General features: G+C 42.1%; 1 protein-coding gene across 4 annotated transcripts in view; it reads left to right on the forward strand.

Annotated features, from left to right (window-relative positions):
- Nucleotides 1-22,336, forward strand: part of LOC117347498 (protein Aster-B) — a 206,515-nt gene that overhangs the window by 103,757 nt on the left and 80,422 nt on the right. For all 4 annotated transcript variants that reach the window (XM_033918534.1, XM_033918539.1, XM_033918536.1 and 1 more), the window contains one exon: nucleotides 9,803-10,013. In XM_033918534.1, coding sequence (XP_033774425.1) covers nucleotides 9,803-10,013 — 211 coding nt within the window. The remainder of the gene's footprint in view (nucleotides 1-9,802; nucleotides 10,014-22,336) is intronic.

A 22,336-nucleotide genomic window follows, 5' to 3' on the forward strand; every position in this document is an offset into this window, starting at 1 on the left:
TCTGTACTCTTTTTGGACTGAGAGAGAAGAATATAAGTGCTGTTATAAATGAAATTAATCAGCTTCCATCTGCCATAATTTTCCATTAGTTTAAACACCTGTGTTTGATCTGAATGTCTCACTTAACAGGCAGGATCCCTTTTCTTGTCAGAGAAGACCTAGGCCCTCTTTACTGTGTAGCCTTTTATTTTCTATATGTGGCCCCATCCTCCTATATATGTCTTAGAATAAAATAAGCTGCCTGATGAACTTAGGTGGGAAGGAGTTGGGCTGGCTATTTAGAAAGGCAGTGAAAGTGCTACTGTTTTCTTGATGTTATGCTAATTGGGTTTTTAACATTTTATTTTTGTATACTATCTTAACTGGCATTTTGTGATGCTAAGGAAAGGGTATAAAAATTTTTATAAATAAATAACAAATAAGGACATATATCTGAAGCCTTTACATTGGGTTTTGAATCGCATAAGTCTACTGTATGATGACTATGCCATATGCCGAAGATCCTACCATAAATTCTTAAAAATCTCTCTGTACTGCACAGATGTTTTTTCTAACTATGTCATTGGTCCTCAAGTGAATTATAAAATTGATATTAGAAGCATCACTTGCTTTTATTATCACATGAACACTCTATCTTGTATTTCTTCTAGCTGATGGATCCTAGGATGCATTTAACCTTTTTATGCCCTTCAAAATGAGGCATCGAGCCAAAATCTTTGAAAGTGTTGCCACTCAGAAGGAGTTTTCTGTTTTGCAATCAGCATTCTGGGATTTTTTTTGTGCATAGATGCCTTGATTTCTATATATGTCACCTAAAAAAAATCAGTACTGACTAGTGTGACACTAAGCTCAATTCTGTAAAAGTTAGGGGCACTGCTTATCACCGCCTAAGTGGCCTTAGGCATCACCACACATCCTTACTATTAATAATAATAATAATAATAATTTTATTTTTATATACTGCCAAAGCCATAGTAGTTCGAGGCGGTTTACAGCAAGAAGAGCTGGACAGTCAGCAAAAAAATAACAATGAAGTCATTGGTTACATAAAGTCACAATGTGGGGATATCGAGTACATGTGAAAGAGTACAGGGGAAGGTTTAAGAGTTCTTGGTTACAAATCAGTTAACAGGTTGGTTTTAACTAGTTTTCTGAAGTTAAGCTAGGATGAGGAGTGCTTGATGATGTTGCCTAGCCAGCCATTCTGTTGACTTGCTTGGAAGGCTAGAGTTCTGTCAAGAAATCTTTTGTATCGGAAGGTTTTTATTATACGGTGGCTGAACATATGAATTCTGCGTGTAGGCCTGGTGGAGCTATCCAATTTAAAATGGGAGACCAGGTATAGGGGGCCATACCAAGAATAGATTTGAAACAAAGGCAGGCAAATTTGAACAGCCCTCTTGCTTCTAGGGGCAGCCAGTGGAATTTTTGATAGTAGGGGTTATGTGATCCCATTTTTTAAAGCCGAAAATCAGTCGCACTGCTGAATTAGGCATATTGTATTTAATGCCAGGGTTTTCATGGCCTAAATGCCTGCACCTAAGTTAGGTGCACAACGGCGCCTAACTCAAATACATGTCCACAATCCGCCCTTAATCACGCCCATTTTTTGGTAAGCGCTTTGGATTAGGTGCCTACTTTTTATAGAATCACATTTTTCAAATTAAGCACCTAACTTTCAACTAAGTCAAATTAATAGCAAGTATCAGGGGTTAAATGCCAATTAGTAGCAATTAAGCCTATCAATTAAGTTAGGCGCTATATCAGCTAGGCATACCGATGTAGGTGCCTAACTTTAGGTGGACTTTATAGAGTTTGGGGGTGTTTTTTCGTTATAAGAATTGCTGCTGCTGGGTCAGACCAGTAGTCCATCGTGCGCAGCAGTCCGCTCACGTGGCGACCCTTAGGTCAAAGACCAGTGCCCTATTTGAGTCTAGCCCAGGGGTGGGCAACTCCGGTCCTCAAGGGTCGGAATCCAGTCGTGTTTTCAGGATTTCCCCAATGAATATGCATTGAAAGCAGTGCATTCAAACAAATCTCATGTATATTCATTGGGGAAATCCTGAAAACCCGACTGGATTCCTGCCCTCGAGGACCGGAGTTGCCCACCCCTGGTCTAGCTTTACCTGAGTACGTTCTGGTTCAGCAGGAACTTATCTAACCTTTTCTTGAATCCCTGGAGGGTGTTTTCCCCTATAACAGCCTCCGGATGAGCGTTCCTTATTTCTACCACTGGATGAAGAAGAACTTCCTTTCGTTTGTACGGAATCTATCCTATTTTAACTTTAGAGAGTGCCCTCTCGTTCTCATCTCTCTTTCTCTACTAAGTCAATTCCCTTCAATATCTTGAATGTTTCGATCATGTCCCCTCTCTGTCTTCTCTTTTCAAGGGAGAAGAAGCCCAGTTTCTCTAGCCTCTCATTGTACGACAACTCCTCCAGTCCCTTAACCATTTTTGTCGCTCGTCTCTGGACCCTTTTGAGTAGTACTATGTCCTTTTACATGTACGGCGACCAGTATTCCAGTTTGGGGCACACCATGGCCCGGTACAGCCGCATGATAATCTTCTCTGATCTGTTTGTGATCCCCTTCTTAATCATTCCTAGCATTCTGCTCGCCCTTTTCGCCGCTTCATTTTCAATTGCTGTAGCATCTCCATTTTTTTGTGCAGTAGAGGCATTTTCTGTTGTATCATTTGGGGAACAGTATATATCTTTATCATAGATCTACCCACTGCAACCCATCTATAATCTGGGTTTTTGAATTCTTTATGGGTGTGGGGGTAGATTTTCTGAATGCTGTATAATGGGGGGGAGGGGAGCTCTTCTTATTGTAATTGATGTCTCTCTAAGTTGAATCAACTTCTTTTTCATCACAGAACTGGAGACAGATGAGGAAGCTCTTAAGTTTCTAGATGGTCTGCTTCAGGAGCAATGCACCACAATTGTTCTGATATAGAGCATCTTTATTTCGATAAAGCAAAGTGAAAGTACCTTGTATTACTGTGTAATTAAATTATTAATTCAGAATGGAGGAATAGCCTAATTCAGTGTTCTTCAACCACCGGTCCGTGGACCAGTGCCGGTCTGCAGAAATTTCCTGCCGGTCTACAGGGCCGGCACGTGCATTGGGCTCAAGATAGTGTTCTTCAGCCGCCATTCCACGGTGCAATCGATGCGGTGTTGTCTTTGGGTTGACTCCCTCTTCCTCAGTGCTGCAGTGCAAAAAGCTGTGGGCAGAGGCTCTTACGTGTGTCCTGCGCCTGAACCAGAAGCCTTCTCTCTGATGTCGTAACGTCATAGGGAAGGCTTCCAGATGAGGTGCAGGACGTGCGAGGAGCCCACAGATTTGTGCACTGCAGCACTGAGAAAGAGAGAGCCGGCCCGAAGATAACACCGGGGGGTGGCATAAAACGGCCAGGCAGGAGCAGGCCATAAGACAAGGCACAGCATGGAGGGAGGAAGACAACAACGGTAGGAGGAATAATTTTATTTTTTAATTTAGTGATTAATTTACATCTGCTGTCTGTTCATGAAGAAATGCATTTGTTTGTTTTCCTCTGGGGTTGTAGTGCATGCCAAGTCTCACATCTTAGGGTTTGTTTGTATATATTAGTACTGTACTTTTGGTCCCATATTTGCATAGGGTTATCTGTGTTCTGGTAGGAATGAATATTGAGAAGCATATACAGTGTGCTTTGTGTAGTTTAATTTTGTGGTTAACTATTATGTGTTGTTACTATGATTATATTGTGTGTCTGTATTAGTGCTGCCCGATTCAGGAAAAAAATTTCGATTCGATTCAGCCTATTGAATCGATTTTTCGATTCGATTTTCCTGCCCAATTGGGTATTGTTTTTTTTAAACATCCTGGTGGGTTTATTTTATAACCTCTTCACCCGTTTTATAGCCTCTTCACTCCCTTTGCCTTCTCCTAACCACATTGGCGCTGTGGTGTAAACAAACAAAAAAGATTTTTCCTCTCTCTGTTAAATCCTAGCTCACATTTGCGGTCTAACACCAGCTCTGGCATGATACACGTTTCAAATCTGACATATTGTAATCACAAAACAGAAAATAAAATTATTTTTTTCTACCTTTTGTTGTCTGGTCATTATTCAAATCTTGTTGGTCCCAGGCTCTGGTTGTCTTCTGATAACTTGCTTGCCAGGGTCTCCTTCTTTCTTCTTTCTCTGTGCTAATCATCCATATGCCATCTCTGTCCTCCCCTTCCGTTTCCCTTCCCTCCCCCAGAGGTCTGGCATCTTTCCTTTTTTTTATCTCCATCCACAGATCCACCTTTTCTCAACTACCCTTTCATCCAGCATCTCTCCCTCCTTCCCCACCACCCCAGAGTCCACCATCTCTCACTTTCTTTTCCCAACTACCCTCCTATCCAGTATCTCTATCCCACCCTCCACACTATCCCTTGTGTCCAACTTCTCTCCCTTTCTGTTCCTTCCCTCCCTAAATCCCATTGTCCATCATCTCTCTCCCTCTCCTCTATTTTTAGACCCATTATTTCTTCCCCCCCAAGTCCGGCATATGCACGTCTCTTTGAACCCCCCCTTCCCTCCCTCCCTCCGTGTACTTCTACACCGGGGCCCATTCCCCTGAAGGTTTGTCCCCCCTGAAGATCTGTCCCCCATGAAGGCCTACACCCCACCCCTGAAGGCATGCCTGTCCCCCCTGAAGGCCTGCACCCAAGGCCTGCCTGTCCTCCCTGAAGGCCTGCATCCAAGGCCTGCCTGTCCCCCCTGAAGGCCTGCAACCAAGGCCTACAACCAAGGCCTGCTTGTCCCCCCTAAAGGCCTGCACCCCAAACCTGAAGGCCTGCCCCCAAGGCCTGCCTGTCCCCCCTGAAGGCCTGTACAACCCCCCCTTCCAAAGGACTGCACCCTCCTTGGAAGGCCTGTACAAACCCCACCCCCCCCAGAAGGCCTGCGTATTCCCCCTGGCCTCCCAGCATCAATTTACCTCATTTCAGCAACCTGGATAAGATCGCTAGTGCTAGTGATCTTTGCAAGCTGCCATCGGGTCTTCTGAGCTGCCTTCTCTCTGCCACGGTCCCGCCCCTCATCTGATGTCCGAGGTAAATTGATGCCTCTGATGTCAGAGGAGGGACAGGACCGTGGCAGAGAGAAGGCAGCTCGGAAGCCCCGATGGCAGCTTGCTAAGATCGCTAGCATTAGCGATCTTATCCAGGCTGCTGAAATGAGGTAAATTGATGCCAGGGGGACAGGGAGGAAGTTGGACAGAAGCACTTTCCGACTGATACTCCCCACTCGCCCTCTAAAGCAGGAGCGGCAGCGGCTGGCCAGCAAGAGGCAGCGCTGCCGATCCTGCTTTAGAGGGCGAAGGGGGGAGGGTCAGTTGCTGAATCAGGAGGCCGATTTTTTTTTTGTTTTGTTTGTTTATTTGTTTTTGAATCGATTCGAACCGATTCACCTGAAATGGCTGTATATATAAAAAATGAATGGAAAAATGGTGTTACAATTAGTACCATTATGGGGGTGGGGTCTGGGGCGGAGATTGGGTGGAGATGGGCAGAGTCTGGCCCACGACTTAGCCCAGTGTTCTTCAACTGCCGTTCCACAAAATAATTATTTTATTTCCGCCGGTCCGTAGGTATCAAAAAGGTTGAAGAACACTGGCCTAATTGTTAGAACAGCAGGCTGAGAACCAGGGAAGTCTGGTTCAAATATCACGGTAAATCACTGGCATAGTAAGTAGGGTACGGAGGGGGGACAGTCCACCCCGGGTGTGGTCTTTGTAAAGGGCGCAGGCATCCATCCTCCTCTCTGCCCCCCCTCCTTCCCGCTCCCCCTGCTATCCGCGTGTTCCCCTTTCCTTTTTAATTACTTCTGCGCAAGCAGCATTACAAACTTGCTGCCCCGTGTCGGTGTCGCCTCTCTCTGATGTCACTTCTGGGCCTAGGAAGTGATGTCAGAGGGATAACTGGCATGACGTGGGCAGCAAGTTTGTGCTGTTGCTCTCACCAGGAAAATTAAAAAGGTACGAGGGAAGGGGGTGCGTGCACGGCAGGGGGGTGTAGGAAGGCTTCTGAGGGTATGTGATCTACATTCTTCAATTGCTTTTTAAGCAATTCACATCATTTTATTAGTTGTTCAACTTACCCTTGCTATGCCACTGCCACCAGTCACACAACCCTACTTTGCCTCATGTAAAAGCTTATATTGTAAGCCCTTTGGAGATAGAGAAATTGAATTTGAATGTAACACACCTTGAACAACTAGTGAAATGATGTGAATTGCTTAGAAAGCAATTGAAGAATGTAGATCACATACCCTCAAAAGCCTTTTTATTGAATGCTGGTCCATGCAGATAATTTTACACATTAGGTATTTGTCTAGGCATATACAGTAATTATAACTCTGGCTATGTTGGTTATATATACAATAATGAAAACATCTCTGTGTTGCTCCATACGTGCACATATAGAGGAGAGCTCTTTGCCAGACTGTACTTACTGTTTTGGTTTGTGTGCAGTCATTAAATCATATTCCAACTGATTCAGTATACCACAGCGTGACTAATAGAAGTTTGTATGTGATATGACTGCATCAACCATTACTGCCTAAACTTTACTGGCTACCAGTACAATACAGAGCTAAATTTTAAACTCTTAGTCAGCCGATTCAAAGTGATTTAGCTGGCTGCTGACTGGCTAAATCGTTTGGTTGGGGCTAGCCACAAATTTTCAGAGGGATTTAACCTGCTAATTCCTGCTGAAATTTGCAGTTATGCCCGGATTCTCTAACTGGCATCGAAATCGGCGGCTGCCTTAAAAAGCAGCCCTCGATTGGGTATCAATCATGCAAAGGTGCCTATTAGAGAATCATGCCTGAAAAATCTAAATAGTCCAGGGCTTGCCATCAGCTGATCATGGTGGGAGAATCCCCGATCAGCTTAGCCGGCAGGACCCCCCAAACTGCTGATGACAAGCTGCCCCTGCAAAGATAGGCACTGGAAATGTAGGCCAGGGTTTTCCGGGCCTATATTTCCGGCGCCTATCTTTGCATGAGTCGTGCCTAAGTAGGCGCTTTAGGCCATCTAATACCACTTCTGGCATTGGCTAAGTCTATTTTGACATTCGCCTATGTAAGTATGATTTCAGTTCTTTTAATTTAGGTGCCAGTTGGCTCTTTATTTTTACCATTTTAAACAACATTTCTCAATTAACTTAGGCGTCTAAGTTTCGGCGCTGTTTATAGAATATCGCCCTTAGTGCCTAACTCAAAGACAGCTATGCTGGGAGCATTCTGGGGGCTGATATTCAGCCTTTAAGCGTCCATGTTTACTGCATAAATGGGACCACATAAAAGTATTTCCTGTCTGTGCTGTGGCTGCTTAAGTGCTGAATATATATATTTAGGTACAGCAGGTATTTTTCAATCCCTGGAAGGCTTTACAATTTAAAAGAAAAAAAAAAAGCTGAAGTGGGGTTTGAACCTTGGCCCCTTGATTCTCAGACCACTGCACTAACCATTAGACACGTTACTCTTTAGACTTGGTACTCTATTAAAAATGTCTATAATACCCAAAGCTGTTATCCCTTGCCAGTTTCACATTCCACATTCAGGGGAGAGTGAGGGGAACAGCAACCACTGGGATTTAAAGGAGATGTCATACCTAAATCCCTCCAGTGAACAGCTGCTCAGAGTACCTTTCTATAACCTGGACATGACAAATACCTGGTCTAAATACGGGGTTGGAGTTGGATGTCCATATTTGGGACCTCCCTAGTCCCACCTAAAACATGCCCAGAACATGCAGTATTAGAAGTCCCTATCCAGCCTTTGTAAAATTGGGATTTGGACATCCACGCAATATGGACATCTAAATGCCAGTTTTCAGATATCCAAAACAAGAATAGAACTAAAATAACCAGGTTATTCTGGCTGTATGCCTCCTTGGGTGAATTTCTTCAAAAAGGTAGCAAATAAATAAATGCACACATACATACATACTTTGAAAGAAGATAAATGTTCATCAAACTCAGCTTTCTTTCTATTATGTACATGTAATCCATGTTTGATTTTCTATTTCAGTCAAATAGTAGTAAATTATCTATGTGTGCTGGTCCCTGTCACTGAATAACACTGTATGCTGGATCTATGCCTAGAATAGTAGGATAATTATCTTGAATCATCTGTGCAGTGGTAAATTAGTTCTGTGTGATAGAGCCATGCAGTCAAGTGGAATGCTATTTCTGTGCGTTTTAGGTGCATGCATACGAATAAGCTTATTCTTGGCTCTAATTGCAGACATTTTAGGGATAATTTATAAAGCTTTTTCCATATAAAAAGCCTATTTTACTTGAGTATAAGCATTATAGAGACTGTAAGTAATTATGGACCTAATTCTATATCTTGCACCTAAAAAACTGACACTAAAAACCCCCCAACTAAGCGCTATCTTGTAAACTGTGCCTAAAGCTAGACATGGTTTATAGATTAACACTTACGCCCAGGAGCTGCACCTAACTTTAGGCATGGCCATTTGCACAAGGAAAGTATCACAAATCCTTATGCCTAAAGTTTAGGCATGGATGCCCCTTATTCTTTAATTATGCATGTAAATGTGAGGAACGCCCCTGATCTAACCATGACCCTTCCTTCTGCACCTCCTTTTTGGCGCCACACCTAAATTTACATGCATAAATTTAACTTAAATCCAATTAACACTGATAATTGCTTGTGAGGAGGGGCTTAGTGGTAGTGGTTAGAGCTCTAAGGCTGTGGGTTGAAGCCCAGCGCTCCTCCTTGTGACCCTGGGCAAGTCACTTAGGGCTAGATTGACTAAGCAAACCGATCGTGTACCGATTGGTTTGCGAGCCCTTTCCAACCTGATTTCCCTCTGACCTGATTCACTAACCTGTTCAGCGATTCGATCCCGATCCTCCCATGCAAATTAGTAAAATCCCATGCAAAATAGCCAAGTGATTGATTCACTAACAATTGCTTGGCTATTTTGAATTGGGCTTTACTACTGGCAAACCCGACTGCTGCAGACCTGTCGGTAACTGTGCTATCGACAGGTCTGCTATTTTTTGGACAGGCCTACTCACACAAAATATCTGCCCCATAAAAAAAATAAAATAAAAGACAGGCAGGCCTGTTCAAAAAGTGTGCCCCCCCCAAACGGGCCTTCCCCTCAAGATGCTGCCCCCCCATCAAGCGTGAATATGGCAGGAGGGATGCCAACTCCCTCCTGCCATCACAAACCATAGGCCGGCTTTCAAGTTGGGAGCAGGAGGGGTGCTCAGTTCCTCCTGCTCCGTAGGGCTCCTCTGTGGGCGGGGCTGGGCCCTCCCCTCCCTGTACTTGAAAAAGTTGGGAGTACGAGTGGTGCTGAGTCCCTCCTACTCTGTAGGGCTCCTCCATGCAATGCGGGCGTTAGGCCCCACCCCGGTGCATCATATGATGCATGGGAAGGGGCTTAAGGTCATGATTGGCTGAGGCGCCTCAGGTTCCTCCTTTGGGAGGGGCCTGGGGCACTTTAGCCAATCAGAGACTTCCTTAGGGAGGAGTCTAAGGAAGTCCCTGATTGGCCATTGTTTTTGAAGCAGGTATAAACGTGTGCGAGGAGTTGCATACTATTGAGCTGGGCTATTGGTGTTTTATTTTAGAAAGGTTCACAGTTGCCAATATTACTTTTATAAAAAAAAGAAGCCTTTTTTGTTACTTTAATGTAGGCATCCTCTTACGGAATTAGCCCCTACATCTATTAAAAGTCAAGACTCAAATCTCTGATAGTGTTTCTTTTTTTGCCTCTTGCAGCACCGCCAGTAACTCAAACCGCAGCACGCCTGCTTGTTCCCCCATCCTCCGTAAACGCTCCCGGTCTCCAACACCTCAGAACAACGAGGGGGACACCATGGTGGAGAAGAGCTCGGACCATTCTTCTGACAAATCCCCATCTACGCCAGAGCAGTGTGTGCAGCGCAGCTGTTCCTCACAATCAGGCCGAAGTGGAGGCAAGAACTCCAAGGTAAGGGATGTTTCCTCTGAGTTGCTTAACAGTGATTTTATTGCCTTCATTAATTTATTTTGTATTTCATGCTATTTCTGAAAATGATTAGAAGGACTCTTATTCTTTATTGAAACGTCTTAGCTCGAGCCTTTTATCTCAGAATACCAGAACATTGATATTGACTGTACAGTCTCCATATTATTTCCTGTTGGTGACTGATTTCTGAATTCTGCTTTACTAGTTCTCATTAAGTCAAATGAAATCAGGGAACAAGTAATACTCTAGAGATCAGAAGAAGAAAGTTAAGAACTTACTGACAGTTATTAGGGTGTTTTGAATGAAGTATTGAGCATGGGTATTGGATGCCAGCGCACTCATAAAGCTGCAGTTACGCTGCTAGCTTTCACTCAAGGTGTGCAGAATAACAAAAATATGTAAAATGAACGCATAACGCATGGTTACCAAAATATAATTTTTATTTATTTTTTTATTTTTCCATCATGAAACTCAAAAGACTAGGTGCGCTAGCGGGAGGTCGTTATAGTTGTCAAAATGCTGGCCTTCTGATAACGAGCTCAGCTCGATACTTTGAAGCTCCTCATTATATACCTTAAGTCCAGTATGACATCATTGGCCGTGTGGGCCAATCAAAAACAGAAGTGGTCTTTAAAGTTAGACAAAGAAAATTCCTCTACTTGTTTAAAAGTTTCAGAAATCATATTTGTTTTGTTTACATTCATTTCTGAATATACATTAACATTTTATTACATATCCAATATTCTTTCTTTGTCCTTTCCAAAAAGGTATATTAAGAGAATCTGCATTTGTTAAAAAAAAGGTGCTGAAATATTCTCAGCCTTATCCTGGAGGAGGGATACTCCCTCCTCGTGCTTTGAACAACTAACAATTTCATGTTACACCTAAAAACAGTGCTGAAAACTGGTCAGCCTTAGAGGAAAAGGAGGGGCTGTTTCCCCCCTTTCTATGCTAGAGACTGCTACAGATCTGATTCTAACTTAACCATTTCATTTTAAGTACAAATTATTTTACAAATCTATTCATACCACACATTCAGGGGCCCCATATCCATACATTCATAGCTTCACACATTATATGTCATTCATATTTAATACATGTTATATCTCAGTTTGGGATACGTAATCTACTATGCTCCTCCTAACCAGCCTAAGGCACATCTGGTATCAATTAGAACCACTAGGCTAGAAGCAGGAAAACTAAACAAAGACAGGGATATAGGCTGAACACAACATGGAGTAAAAACCAAGCAGAAGATACAGAAAGACAGAGAACAAAATGGAGTCCATATATATCCTGATTTCCTTTATGATCTAGCTTAATAGCAAAGTGCATAAAAAGAATATTATTATGCTTTTCCTTAATATTAATCTGTAGTGTGTTTTTCTGGCCCTGGCTACATCCATATTCAGATTTTTATTCACCAATTTTTCGTACGCTTCTATTGGGTGTGGCCTTAACTAACACATATGCTTGTATCTAACTAGAGTTACCCAGAATCATACGAAAAACAGGCCATTTTGTAGAAACATTCCACAAAAATGCTGCACTAGCATGTCCTGACGTCCATTCCATTATCGTACCATAGACATCACCCCCTACTGGCCAGGGGCCACTACTCCTCAGTATTTAACATTGCTATTTGGGTTCCTTGAGACAAACATCGAAACGTGGTCCTTGTCGGGACCCTCAAGGATTTTAAGTTAAGTTCATTTGATTATATTAATGAGCATTTTATATATTAGGAATTGCACCTTTCAAAGGGGCTTTTTTCATTTTTTCACTGTGTCACATATGAAATGATTGGTGGTGGGTCTTTCTTGCTACATGGACTTCGGTCTTTGGCAGGGCTACACATCTCTGAGCACATGTTATAAATCAATTAGTTACTTATAACTTCATGGATTTACTAATTCTCATTGGCTGTTCAGTTTCAGACTACCCTTACACTAAATCTGATTTGCTGCATGGTTTCAGAAGGCCTAGACATTAATTTATTTTCTAAATTCTGAGTGGCACTATAGATCTTTTTGCTCACTGTGAGCTGACTCACTGCTGGATTTGATCTATGTTTCACTGTCAGCTCCAGCAGATGATACCAATCTTTTGGACTAATATATCCTTTTAGCACTACCCAAATTATGGCAAATTACAATACTGAGTCAACCAATCAATGCTAGTGAAAACCTTGGGACCTTATGTTCAAGGTCATATGGAGGTGCTTAAGCTCTGGCCAGTTCAGCTCAAATGTTGAGGATTTTTCCCTATTGGTTGCTCTCTCAGTTACAATATTATGGGGTAAATTCTATATATGACGGCTAAAAAAAAATCAGAAAAATACCCCACTCAGTGCTATTCTATAAATGGCACTTAGAAATGGGCACAGTTTATAGAACAGCACTTATGCCTGAAAATCGTGTCTAATATCAGGCACATCCATTTGCACCAACTGAAATGTGATGCAAAACCTCAAACCAAAATTAGGCATGTAAATTCTAAGAACGCCCCCCACCCAATTCGCCCATGACCCTCCCATTTCTGCACACATGCATAAAAAGTAGGCGAAGATCCATTGCCTAATTTTGCACATGCAACTTTTAATTAAACCCAATTAGCATTAATAATTGCTTGTTAGGATGCCAATTATCAGCACTAATTAACTCATTCAATTAAGTTGCATGCAGAAATTAAGTGTGTCAAGTTTCCAAGTTTTATTAAAAAGTTTATAGAACGCTTATAAAAATTTCTAAGCGATGTACATTAAGGGCTCCTTTTACAAAGCCGCGCTAGGCCCTTAACACGTGGAATAGCGCGCACTAGATTGCCGTACAAGCTAGCCGCTACTGCCTCCTTCGGCAGGCGGTAGATTTCTGGCTAGCGCGCACTATAGCGCGCGCTAATCCGGTGCGTGCGATAAAACCGCTAGCGTGGCTTTGTAAAAGGACCCCTAAAAGTTAGGATAAAAACACATAGACAACACTGAGACATAACAGACAACATTGTGTGCCCAAATCTGCACATGCAACTCAAAGTACCATATATAGAATTTACCTCTATCCACTAGGCTAGTGGTAACACCATCATTGATGGTCTTTGCTGAAACAGTGTTAAGAGAAGTCCGAGATAGGGTGGACAGTTAGAGTAAATTTTCTATATTGTTAAAATAAGGAGAAATGGTTTTGCTTTGTTAATCTGAAATGATCAATAAAATTTGGAATGGTTTGAAATGAGGTCAGTATTTTGACAGAATGTATTTACACTTTTTCCTGTCTCATGTATTAAAACTCAAGCTAATTTTTTTTTTAGCATGCATGTTAAAATATTAACTCTTACAATAAAATATTGTTTAACTTGTGAAGCACTACATTTTTTAGCACACACTGAAAAATAGCTTCCATTTTTTGCGTGAGCATGCATGGTAACCCACAAAGTACAGAGAACAATAATAAAGCCAGTTGGGCAAGTAAAACAATATTTTCCCCATGGAAATGGGCTCTTTGGAGCCGATATTCAGCTGGCAAGATGCAGCCCGCATAACTACTTCAGTCAGGTCCAACCCCAGATATTCAATGCTGGGCCATTTCTGGTGATTGACATTAAATATTCAGGTATTTTTTAGCCGGCACTAACTGAGCATGGGAATTGGACGCCCGCGCACTCACAAAGCTGCAGCTGTAAATTAAGCTGCTAGCTTTCACTCAAGGTGTGAAAAATAATAAAAAACATGCTAAATGACGCTAAATGCAAAGGCTTTGTTACCAAAATATAATTATTGTTTTTATTTTTTCAATCATGACACCAAAAGAATAAAGCATAATTGCGTTAGCCGTTGCATTAGCGGGAGGTCGTTATAGTTGCCAAAATGCTGGCCTTCTGATAACGAGCTCAGTTCAATATCTCGAAACACCCCCATTATATACCTTTGGCTCAGTATGACATCATCAGTTTCTTAACCAATCAAAATTAACAAAGGAGGTGTTTAAAAGTTAGACAAAGAAAAAAGTTTCAGAAAATTACTTTTGTTCTGTTTACATTCATTTCTGAATATACATTAACATTTTATAACATTTCCAATAATCCTTTATCATTCTTAAAACTTATTTCAGACAATTTGTCTATGTGTCAGGCAAGCTGCTGAAATGTTCTAAACCCTACAGTGCTGAAAATTTGTCAGCCTTAGAAGAAGCGAGGGGCTGCCTCCCCCTGAGCTGACAGCTTCAAATCTCACTAATCTTCACACAGAAGCCTTCCTATGTAAGAGACTGGAACAGCAGTTTCTGACTTTAAGTTAACCATTTCTGGATGTTGTGTCTTCCATCTTTAACACCAATTCTTTCATATCCACACATTCATACTTGTTTGGGCCCAAGCATTCATAATTTTCATTCATATCTCGGCCATTCATATTTCGTAAATGTAATGTTATATCTCAGTTTAGGATACATAATCCAATATACTTTTCCTACCCAGCCTAAGGCACATCTGGTATCAATTAACACCACGATGCTGAGAAGCGGGAAAACTAAACAAAGACAGGGAAAAAACTGAACACAAAATGGAGTCCAAAGCACAAAATGGAGTCCATGCACATCCCAATTTCCTCCATGATCTAGCCAATAGCAAAGTACATAAAAAGAATATTATTATACTTTCCCTTATATTAATCTGTAGTGTGTTTTTCTGGCTTTGACTGCATCCATATTCAGATTTATATTCACCTGTTTTCGTACGCTTCTATTGGGCGTGGCCTTAACTGACACATATGCTTGTAACTAACTAGTTACCCAGAATCATACGAAAAACAGGCACTTTTGTAGAAAAACTCTACAAAAATACTGCACTATCATGTTGTGATATCTATTCCATTACCGTCCCATAAACATCACCCCTTACTGGCCACGAGCCACTACTGCTCATAACTTATTCAGCTAAGTGAATATTCAGTACTAGCAGATTAACTAATAATGGGCAAAGATAGGCCTTTTTATTTATGTGGTCCGATTTACCTCCTAAACTTAACTGGTCAGTGCTGAATATTGCCAGTTATTGCACAGTATAACTGGTTAACTTTTTGGCAGTGGTCACGAAAATTCAGCACAAGATACTGGTTATCTCTTGCTGAATATTTACGGTTAGGCACCAAAATGCTATTTAACCAGTCAGTGGCCGTTTCTGGCCGATTAAATAGTTTTGAATGTTGGGGGGAAGGGGAGTGTTGATAATTGCTCACCCTCAATGCAAAATAAAAGCGCATGCTTTTTCAATAATGTGCATACTTTACGTGCCTTGTTTTTGAGGGTGTCATGAGGATGGAGTTGACATTTTTCTGATTTTGGAGGACTCCCAATCTGAGTTCTTACCTGAGGCAGTTTTGCTTAGATTATTGGTACAAACTGCTGTTAAAAAAAGCTACTTCTGGGGTTTGCAACAGTGAAGACAAGCCAGCCATCCTATTTTATGTAGTATTATGCCAGTTTTAGTAAATATGATCCTTTATCTTTTTTATGATTCAAGTTCAGCCAGTGACCCTTTCTGTTCTTGCATGTTATATGCTTTTTATACTTTACATTCCTCAAATCAAAACTTACTATCTATCTCTTGTCGTGCTCCCGGTACCGGATTCTGAGATGGATACCGGGCAGAGCACAAATCACTGACTTGGCGTGCCTTCAAAGGTTGAAAGCCCTGCTGGGATAACAATATTCTGAGAGAATAATAGTCAGAATGGTCACAGTTCTCTCAACACAATAAGGCTCACGTTCAGTCTCTGTTACAATAAGGAAGGCTTTATTTAGTAGTGTAGCCAATGTTCAAAATATATCCAAAATAAGAAAAAAAAACAAACTCAAATGGTACACTTGTTCTGGCTATTAGCCCTGCAGTCCTTCTGGCTGCCAAATCAGCACATTGCTGGTCACACCCTTGCCTCAGGGTAAGTATTAGAAGTTCCTCACTGGCTTCTTTCAAGCAAACAAAAACATCAAAAATGAGTAAGTATTGCACAGTCCTGCAAACACCAACTTGTCCTTGTAAAGTACACTGTGCCTGCCTAAGCTTATTCAGGCTTCCCCCTACCAACCCTAGTAAGTTGGTGGGGGTGGGGAATTGCTGAATCCACTCTTAAAAATAGCCTAATAGGCCCCGCAATCCCAACCCTGTGGATCTTGTGTGGATTCTGCCCCACAATCCCCACTGTAGCTCTCAGTGACTTCACCTTCTCAAAACAGAGGAAAAAAAACAATACAAAGTCCTTTCCTGGTAAGGTAGCCTTTCCCTACAATGGACTTTAAAAGTCTCAAACAGCCAGCAAACATATAGCTCCTTTCTTCCACAACTCAGTGCAGTGGAAAGTCTTTTCAAGCAAAAGAAATCAAAAAGAAGACTTAACTTTCGTCCATCCGGTCATCAACTGGATCCAGAACAATGTCCATGGCTTCCTCTGGCCTCAGGCAGTCTGTCTGATTTTCCAGTAAAGATTCCTCTGAATCTTGCATTTCCACTTCATTACCTTGCCTGACCTCTGGAGCACCCAGCCAAAAGTCTGCTTCCTCTGCTGGCTCAGCTCTCTCCCTTCCTGGCTTGCACTGCTTCACCTGACTTGCTCTGGGAGAGTCACGCCCCAGCCTGGGTGGGGGATGGGCAGGCTTCTGCTTTCCCTGAGCTCTCTCCTGTTCTTCAGTCAGTTTCAGCAGGTGTGCGCCTAAAGGACTGGGAGCCTGTTTTCCTAAGCTGTATCTTACTAGAGCCTAGTCTAGGTTTAAAGGAGTGTTTGTCTTCATCCTGCTCTCACTCCTCCCAGGGCTCCTGCTCTTGTGAAATCTCTCCAGAAACAGGGTCTTGCTCCATGTTAGTTGGAGAGCTGCTGCACTGATCGGCTCTCCTCAGCTTCAGAGTTAGGTTTCTCTGCTTCCTGGCTGGAACAAGGATGGCTATATTGCTGGGCTTGTGACACCCTTCACTAAGATGCACTAACGCCATGCGTACTAGCATTTTTTCAGTTAGGGCCCCTACTATCTGGAATTCAGCACCAAATCACATAAGAGAAATTACACTCCTCGATAAATTTAAAAGTAGCTTAAAGGCCTTTCTTTTTAAAGATGCATAATATGTATGATTGTTCTTTTAAGGACGGTAATGGAAGTCTGCTCCCTTCCATTAGCCTCGTATTTTAGATTTGCCTGTTTTTCCCTTCCTCTTGTTTTTACCCTCTTCCCAGCTTTTTCTATCTAAATATTGTACTTCTGCCCAGTTATCTCTCGTATCAGTATGTCATTCTTTGTCAGTGTGTCAGACTGTTAGGGCTCCTAGTATGAAGGCGCGTTAGGGCCTTAACGCGCAAAATAGCGCATGCTAAAATGGCACGCGCACTAGCTGCTACTGCTTCCTCTTGAGCAGGCGGTAGTTTTTCGGCTAGCGCACGCTAATCTGGTGCGTGCGCTAAAGACGCTAGCTCACCTTCGTAAAAGGAGCCCTTAGTGTTATTGTATTGAAATTTGTTTTTTATATATGTTTTTATAATTTCTTGGTTTTTTATATATACTATGTAAAATTGCTTTGATGTTTGATAAGGCAGTATATCAAATTGTAAATAAATCTGAAACCTGATATGGATTTTCCCTTTTCAATTGTAGCTCAAAATGAGTTGCATTCACATATAGTACAATATTTTTTTTTGTCCCCAGTGGACTCGCATTTGTTTGTACCTCAGACAATGGAAGGTTAAATGACTTTTGACACCATGAGGGAGTCATTTTCAAAGCACTTCCTTTCACTGTACTAGAACGTAACATCAGAAGGGAACCGAGGGCGGCGGAAGATGCTGCTTGCACCCGCAAACATTTATGGAGGTATAATTTCAATTATTACGTGCCACAAAAAACATTTGCTCTGTTTAATGTGCTGGCACTAAAAATGTTTGCGAGACACTGCTCTAGCTTCTATTATAGAGTAGGGTTATGACTGTGATTGAAAGTTTCTAGAGTAAGGAAGTTCCCCAAGAGTGATGTAACTTTTGGGTGATGCCTTATCCTATCATCAAGATAGGTCCTAGTCAATAGAGGTCATAAAGTTGACACCTTAAGTCACTAGGGGAAGATCTCATCGAGAGATCAGAAAAAGCAATAAGATACTACTGTTTTCTCAGTTTTAGGGAGCTGAGGAGCAGCTATGGGCTGTGGTCTCAGACTCAGGGAAAGGAGACAGATGTGTCTGTTTTCTCAGTCAGAGAGTGAGATACTCATGCTTTCTGTTTGAAAGATTAGAGGAGTCCTAAGGAGGGACACCAGTTTGAAGTGGTCTAGAAAACTTTTGTCCCAAGTCCCCAGATAAAGGATCTGCCTGAGATAAGGGCACCAACCAGGGGCTAGATTCTCAAAACTTACCATGCCTTTAACGATGGCTGCTAAACTGGCTTCAGCTGGTTTGGCATGGCAGTATTTTACTGGCCGAAATTACCAGAACGGATCATCATGGTCTTTTCCGAACTTCCTAGCAGACTCTGACTCTGCCATGCAAATGTATTACAATGAGGTCATTAATATTAAAGTGGTAGTAAAATGGGTTCATTAATATTTAAATGAACACTTTGGGTGATTCTCTATCATTGCCAGATGATTCTCTAAGCGCGGCGCTGGCTTTTGACAACCAAAAATTACTGTGCAGTACTGTGCAGTACTGTGAAAAGCACATCTCAGGCATGTGTTTCTGGCTGTAGCTCATGATAAAATATTAAAAATACACCATTCACCTAAATTATAGTAGTATAATAGTTTTGGGGGAAAAAATCTCAAAAGCATACACCTCAGGCATGTGTGGTAAAGGTGTGTCTTATGCATGCTTGTTGAAAGCAGACACTTGCACCTCCCCTTCTGGAGGATCCTTGCAATATAATGATGAGAAAATGCGGCATATATTGTGCTCCAATAAGGTACACCCACAGCATGCGTGCCTATGGCGTAGCTTATCCCAGCACATGGGCACATATACACCTTTTTCTGTGAACTATTCTGCGCATGTGCCGATCGCTATCACCAGCAACTCATCTCATGTAAATATGGCGCCCCTCTGTGAACCTCCAAGAACCTCATTTGCTTGCACGGTTCTTCAAATATGACTCGCCTTTTTGAAATTGTTTCATTTACAGCCGCGATAGTGGCCTGTCGGATTTTACTAGCAATATTAGAGAACCCAGCCCTAAAGGTTTGTTAGAGAGAGAGAGAAGAGAAATCCAGTAGTTCAGAAGAGGGCTCTTCTGAAAACACAGGCCCAAAAAGACGATAAGGGAAGTTCTTGCTTTTTATTTGCTACTAGTTTCCTCAGTGTGTAGGAAAAGCTCTGTATGTGGATTTTTTTCTTTGAACTCTTATTTTGGTGAAGTTTACACTGTGTAATTCCACAAACTGTTATGGGCTTCTTACACCACCTTATTTTATTTTTGGACTTCTGTAAAATTTATTTTGGGCTCTGAACAGCATTTATAAATGTTAAACCCCCTTGGGCCTTTGAGCTGTAGCCTCAGCCCATCTCAGAATCCATGTTCCAGACACTGCAGTCAGTTTTCTTTGATCTGCAGCTTCTGAAGGGTGTCCCCTAGGATTTTCTGAGGAGTGTTCTGTTACAGGATTATACAGTTGTTTTGAAAAGTTTTGTGCTGAGGCAATAGAAAAAAAGAAAGTAGTGTGCCTTAGAATTTTTAGTAACATTTATAAGTACAGTAATATGGTGTGCTTTACATTCTGTAGAGCTAAAACAGATCTGCACCAATAGCTTTCATGTTGGCAGCCTTTCTGTTTCCAAGCATGTAGCTCTTCTGTGAACCATGGAGACGACATTTTAACAAGAGATGCCCTTATAGAGTGGGGAGTGGAATCAACCACTTGGCTTAAGAGAGTTGACAATTACCCAATCCCAGGAGAGAGATTTTTAGGTCAGTCCTGGTTGTGAACTTACTTGGAGTATGGTAGTTGGAAATCCTGATTCTGTCCAATGAAGCTGGCACTACAGGACTCACAATGCATCAGGATGGGGTGGTCTGAAATCCAGGACTAGCTTAAAATCTTCCTGGAACTAGACAACTTGACTGCTCTGCATTGGTTAAGTATTAGAGGTGTCTATCATATTATCCACTTTACTGTTGTTCCAAATTTTCTAAATCACCCCCAAAATTAGAGTCACTTTTGTTTCTGGCATGCTTTAGTTTGAAAGAATCCCTAGTGTCAGTTTCCTAAGGGATTTATACAGATGCAAGCTGCCAGTATCCATATAAATAACCATATCTATGGAATTTCAAAATTTATGCTGATGATATAGGGCTGAATTTGTGACTGGCCCCAAACCATCTGTATAAAATGGTGCCAAGGTGAGGCTAAAAATTATATGGATAGTGGGGATATTCAGCTGTTATTGAGATACCCTGTGGCAGTGTTCTTCATTATAAGGCCCAGAGGCCAGTATCAGCCGCCATGTAGCCTAAGTGTGGCCCTCTATCTCTCTTCTCTCAATATATGCTTCCTCTCATCTTGCCAAAACAGTTTCTGCTAGCACTGTGGTACTGTCTCCAGAACAACTTCTCTGTTTTTCAGGATTCTGCAGCTCTCAGTGAATTTCATTTAGACAGCATACAAAACACCATGTTACTCCTGCAAGACTGTGAGATCAAAATAAAACTCTTTTCAAACTTTGGAGATCTCTTACTTCTGCAAACGATAATACACAATGGACTTGTAAACCAACTGTTGACGAGCTAGCAAAGTTTTTTAAAAGATAAAATCCTGCTTATAAAGGCCACATTTCCTAACATAAATCACAATGATCTACTCTCTGAGGATGTAAATTCAGAGGATATTCCTGGTGTACTTTTGAAACTGTAACCGATGAACAGGTTATGAAATTGTGTGACAAATTAAGAAAATGTAGGAGTTCTTTAGATCCTTTCCCCTCTTACATTTTCCGTGATATCCCTTTACAAGCAATCTGTTGGCTTACATCACTGATAAACTATTCTCTAGGTAACCCTATTACTGAAGGGTATAGATAGTTCAGGGATCCAGCAGTTTCATCTCATTATCGACTAATTGCCAATATTCCTCTAGTAACAAAAATGCTGGAAACAATTGTCTCTGTTCAGCTTTCTAATTATTTAGATATGTTTTCTAGCCTTTTGCCATTCCAACATGGTTTTCGACCTAATTTCAGTACATAAGTACATAAGTACATAAGTAGTCGCCTCCGCCGGGGCAGACCAGAGGTCCATCCAGCCCAGCGGTCCGCTCACGCGGCGGCCCATCAGGCATATTGCCTGGTCAGCGGTCCCTGACTAATTTTATTGCCTACCTCTACAGTTATCTCTAAACCTTCCACTGCTCTTATCTGTACCCCTCAATCCCTTTGTCTTCCAGGAACCTATCCAGGTCATCCTTGAAACCCTGTACTGTGCTATTTCTTATCACGGCCTCCGGAAGGGTGTTCCATGTGTCCACCACCCTCTGTGTGAAAAAGTACTTCCTTGCGTTTGTTTTAAACCTGTCCCCCTTCAATTTCATCGAGTGACCCCTTGTTCTTGTGGTTTCTTTCAAATTGAAAAATCTGTCTTTGTCAACCTTTTCGATGCCCCTCAGGATCTTGAAGGTCTCTATCATATCTCCTCTGAGTCTCCGCTTTTCCAGGGAGAACAGCCCCAGCTTCTTCAGTCTGTCAGTGTATGTAAGGTTTTCCATACCCTTAATCAGTTTAGTTGCTCTTCTCTGGACTCCCTCAAGCATTGCCATGTCCTTTTTGAGGTACGGTGACCAGTACTGTACACAGTATTCCAGATGCGGGCGCACCATAGCCCGGTACAGTGGCAGGATGACTTCCTTCGTTCTGGTCGAGATACCCTTCTTAATGATACCTAACATTTGGTTTGCTTTCCTCGAGGCTGTGGCGCATTGTGCCGACGCCTTCAATGTCGTGTCTACCATCACTCCCAAGTCTCTTTCCAGATTACTGACCCCTAGCATTGATCCCCCCATTTTGTAAGTGAACATCGGGTTCCTTCTCCCTATATGCATGACCTTGCATTTCCCTACATTGAAGCTCATTTGCCACTTTTTCGCCCATTCTTCCAATGTCGTAAGATCCCTTTGGAGATTCTCGCAGTCAACCGTGGTTTCAACCTTGCTGAATAGTTTGGTGTCATCTGCAAATTTGATGACCTCGCATTTTGTTCCCGCCTCCAGGTCGTCAATGAATATGTTAAACAGGAGCGGTCCCAGCACCGATCCTTGAGGAACCCCGCTCGTGACCCCTTGCCAGTCCGAGTAATGGCC

Source organism: Geotrypetes seraphini, chromosome 13 (assembly GCF_902459505.1).
Source record: "Geotrypetes seraphini chromosome 13, aGeoSer1.1, whole genome shotgun sequence".
NCBI classification, from domain to species: Eukaryota; Metazoa; Chordata; class Amphibia; order Gymnophiona; family Dermophiidae; genus Geotrypetes; species Geotrypetes seraphini.